Raw genomic sequence first — 3408 nt, forward strand, 5'->3', positions numbered from 1 at the left:
AATATTTTTTTAAAAAATTAAATTATCTTTATCAAGTGATTGATAAAATTAAAATAATTATAAAAAAAACAGTGAAAATAGTTTTAAACAGTTAAGATTTAGTAAATAAAGCAAAAATAGTAATAATAAATTGTGTTAAATAAAACCTAACGCAACTAATCCAATTAAAATTAAATCAGAGCAAATATCTGAGACAGATTTGAAAATTCAGTCCTTTTTTAGATTTCATATCTACTTCATATTTAAAATTAGAAAATAAAAAACACCTTATTTCTTCATATTTAAATTTATTTAATTATACCAACAAAAAAAAATCTAAAACGTAATCAATCAAATAAATATTTTTAATTTAATTTAATAATATCCCAAATTTTTCTCTTTATAAAGAGGAGCAGTGACCATTAATTTTTCAGTGAGTGAAAAATACTGATAATTTCCTAGAGGGTGAAAAATATTGATAATTTCTTGGAGAGAGTGAAAAATACTGAAAGATGAACATTCTTACTAATTTCATCTTTATGTTGTTCGGGTTCTTTTGGTTAATATCACCGGTCATTGCTGTCAAAAAGGTAATGTCATTTATTTGCTTGGTAAATCATTTGGTTTGTGTCAAATAAAAGTAATGTTTTTTTATTTTTTTCAACCCTAATTTTATTTTTTTGGATTTCAGTCCTATATTGTGTTATTAGGATCTCATTCACATGGGTTAGAGGTATCAGCAGTAGATCTTCAAAGAGCGGTCGATTCCCATCACAAATTGCTCGGATCCTTCTTGGGGAGGTTTGAAGTTCGATTTTTTTTTGTTATTATATTATTATTATTTTGAATTAACAAAAATGGAAAATTTTCAGTTCTGAAAAGGCAAAAGATGCAATTTTTTACTCGTATAAGAACCACATCAATGGGTTTGCAGCCATTCTAGAGGAGGAGGAGGCCACCAAACTTGCAAGTAAATACTAAACTATTTTAACTTTACTATATATATTTAAATAATAATTAATAATTAAATATATATTTAAATAATAATTAATAATTATTTATGGGACAGAGCACCCAGAAGTAGCAGCAGTGCTGCCAAACAAAGCTAAAGAGTTACACACAACTCATTCATGGGAGTCCATGCATTTGGAGAAGAATGATGTTATTCCTTCTTCTTCTCCTTGGAGGAAGGCTAGATTTGGAGAAGATGTTATTATCGCCAATCTTGACTCAGGTAAATATATATTATCTCTTACTTCTTCATATAAGAGTTGTTCGAGTTAGTAGATTCTATTTGGGTTCTGTGTAAATTAAAAAACTAGATAAATTAAATATATTCTTTTTTTGTTTAAAACAAAAAAATAGGTGTATGGCCGGAGTCCAAGAGTTTTGGAGAACAAGGCATAGTTGGAGGCGTGCCATCGAGGTGGAAAGGAGGCTGCATGGATAAAACCCCTGATGGAGTGCCTTGCAACCGGTACAATTGTTAATCATAATTTGATATTTTATTATTATTTTTAATTCAAATTAAAGGGTGATTAACTCCATTCATTATGATTAACACAGGAAATTAATCGGAGCAAAGTATTTCAACCAAGGGGCACTCGCGTACTTGAAATCCCAAAATTTAATGGAGGAACTCCCATTGATCGTCAACTCCACGCGCGACTACAAAGGTCATGGATCCCACACGCTGTCGACGGCTGGCGGCAGTTATGTCTCCAACGTTAGCGTATTTGGGTCCGGTATCGGAACTGCCAAGGGCGGCTCTCCCAAGGCCCGCGTTGCTGCCTATAAGGTCTGCTGGCCGCTTCCTAACATTGGTGGCTGCTTTGACGCCGACGTTGCCGAGGCATTTGATCATGCCATCCACGACGGCGTCGATGTCCTTTCGCTTTCCATCGGCAGTCCACCAGCCGAATACTATGATGATATCATTGCCATTGGTTCCTTTCATGCACTAAAGAAAGGAATCCCCGTTGTGTGCTCCGCCGGAAACTCCGGCCCGAGCATGGCGACTGCTTCTAATATTGCTCCGTGGATTTTGACAGTCGGGGCTAGCACTTTGGACCGTGAATTTCAGGCGCCCATTGAACTTGGAAACGGACAACGCTTCACGGTTTGTTTAAAAATATTTAGTCATGAATTACCGTTTCCATATATATAATAATTGATAGGAAAATATGTAGACATAATATCATATTTGTCCTCGTTTGGTTGAACATAAAATTTGTTCTCGGTGATTAGGGATCGAGCCTTTCGAATCCATTAGCGGGAAGAAAGCTATACCCATTGATAACGGGAGCTCAGGTGAAAGCGACGACTGCCTTTGCCCAGGACTCCATTCTCTGCAAACCGGAAACCTTGGATCATTCTAAAGTGAAAGGGAAGATCTTGGTTTGCTTGAGAGGGGGTTCTTCGAGAATTGACAAAGGAATGCAAGCCCTCCTCGCCGGTGCTGTCGGAATGATTCTCTGCAATGATAGGCTTAGTGGATTTGAAATCATGGCCGATCTCCATGTTCTTCCAACTTCCCATATCAATTACAATGACGGCCAAGCTGTTTTCTCGTACATCTATTCCACGAAGTAAAAAAAAATACAATTTATTTACTTCTTTATGAATCTTTGTCGGAATCTTTCTCTAATTGTTGTTGTTTTTGNCTCCATACATGGTCTTAAGACTTTGCGGATGGTAATTTTTCTGCTACCATCATGTTAGGCCTTTTGAGCTTATTGTATTTTAATCGAAGAGAGGTCACCAAGAGATAGATACAGATAATAAAAAAAAAGAGACAAGTTCCTAATTCAAAATAGTGTGAGAGGGGCCAAGCTTGGATCGAGTTTCCATTTCCAAGTACTAGGGAAGAATCTTTTTGTAACAACTCGAAATTTCCTACTTACATATCATAAACATTGAATGCGGAATTACTTCATTTAAAATTTCATAAAACTTAACCTTCAGCTAACCTTCAGCTAAAAATTTCATAAAACTTAACCTTCAGCTAACCTTAAGCTAAAAACACAGCCATGGACGTGTTTTGAAAACACCTTTAAAAATGACACAAAATAAATAAATAAATAAATACATAAATAAACAAACGTTTAAATTAAAAACATCCTATCCTAAGTTTATTAAAATAAATACAACTACCCTATGGATGTGTCATAGTCTCGAGTTGCCTGGCTTGAGTATTTAAGAAATACTCGTAAGTGACCTAATTATTGGGGGTTAAATGCAAGAACATGCGCAATGACAGGACCTATCATATCAATCTATTTTTTCCTACGGCACTATTCAAGGCTTGGATGTGTACCATATACTCTACACACAGCCCATATGTGCGAGTATGGGCTCATCTTGCACACCGCTGGACCCCTTTCTTATCGAGTGAGCCTTCTCTGGTAACTGTCACGGCAGACACCCATT

The 3408-nt window shown here is 35.6% G+C and overlaps 1 protein-coding gene across 1 annotated transcript; it reads left to right on the forward strand.

Moving 5' to 3' along the window:
- The first annotated feature begins 491 nt into the window (after positions 1 to 491).
- LOC111434035 (subtilisin-like protease SBT5.4) lies at positions 492 to 2571 on the forward strand. The gene is made up of 7 exons (XM_023071331.1): positions 492 to 569; positions 671 to 780; positions 852 to 949; positions 1049 to 1213; positions 1345 to 1456; positions 1546 to 2098; positions 2227 to 2571. The coding sequence occupies exons 1-7, from the start codon at positions 492 to 494 to the stop codon at positions 2569 to 2571; spliced, it is 1461 nt and encodes a 486-aa protein (XP_022927099.1).
- The last annotated feature ends 837 nt before the right edge of the window (positions 2572 to 3408 follow it).

Source organism: Cucurbita moschata, unplaced genomic scaffold (genome assembly GCF_002738365.1).
Source record: "Cucurbita moschata cultivar Rifu unplaced genomic scaffold, Cmos_1.0 Cmo_Scf00044, whole genome shotgun sequence".
NCBI lineage: Eukaryota > Viridiplantae > Streptophyta > Magnoliopsida > Cucurbitales > Cucurbitaceae > Cucurbita > Cucurbita moschata.

Excerpts from the sequence above, each read along its gene's own strand:
- LOC111434035 (XM_023071331.1), top strand. The coding sequence starts at position 492 with ATGAACATTCTTACTAATTTCATCTTTATGTTGTTCGGGTTCTTTTGG. Across the intron at positions 570-670 it reads CGGTCATTGCTGTCAAAAAG|TCCTATATTGTGTTATTAGG; the intron begins GTAATGTCATTT and ends TTTGGATTTCAG. Across the intron at positions 2,099-2,226 it reads GAAACGGACAACGCTTCACG|GGATCGAGCCTTTCGAATCC; the intron begins GTTTGTTTAAAA and ends CTCGGTGATTAG.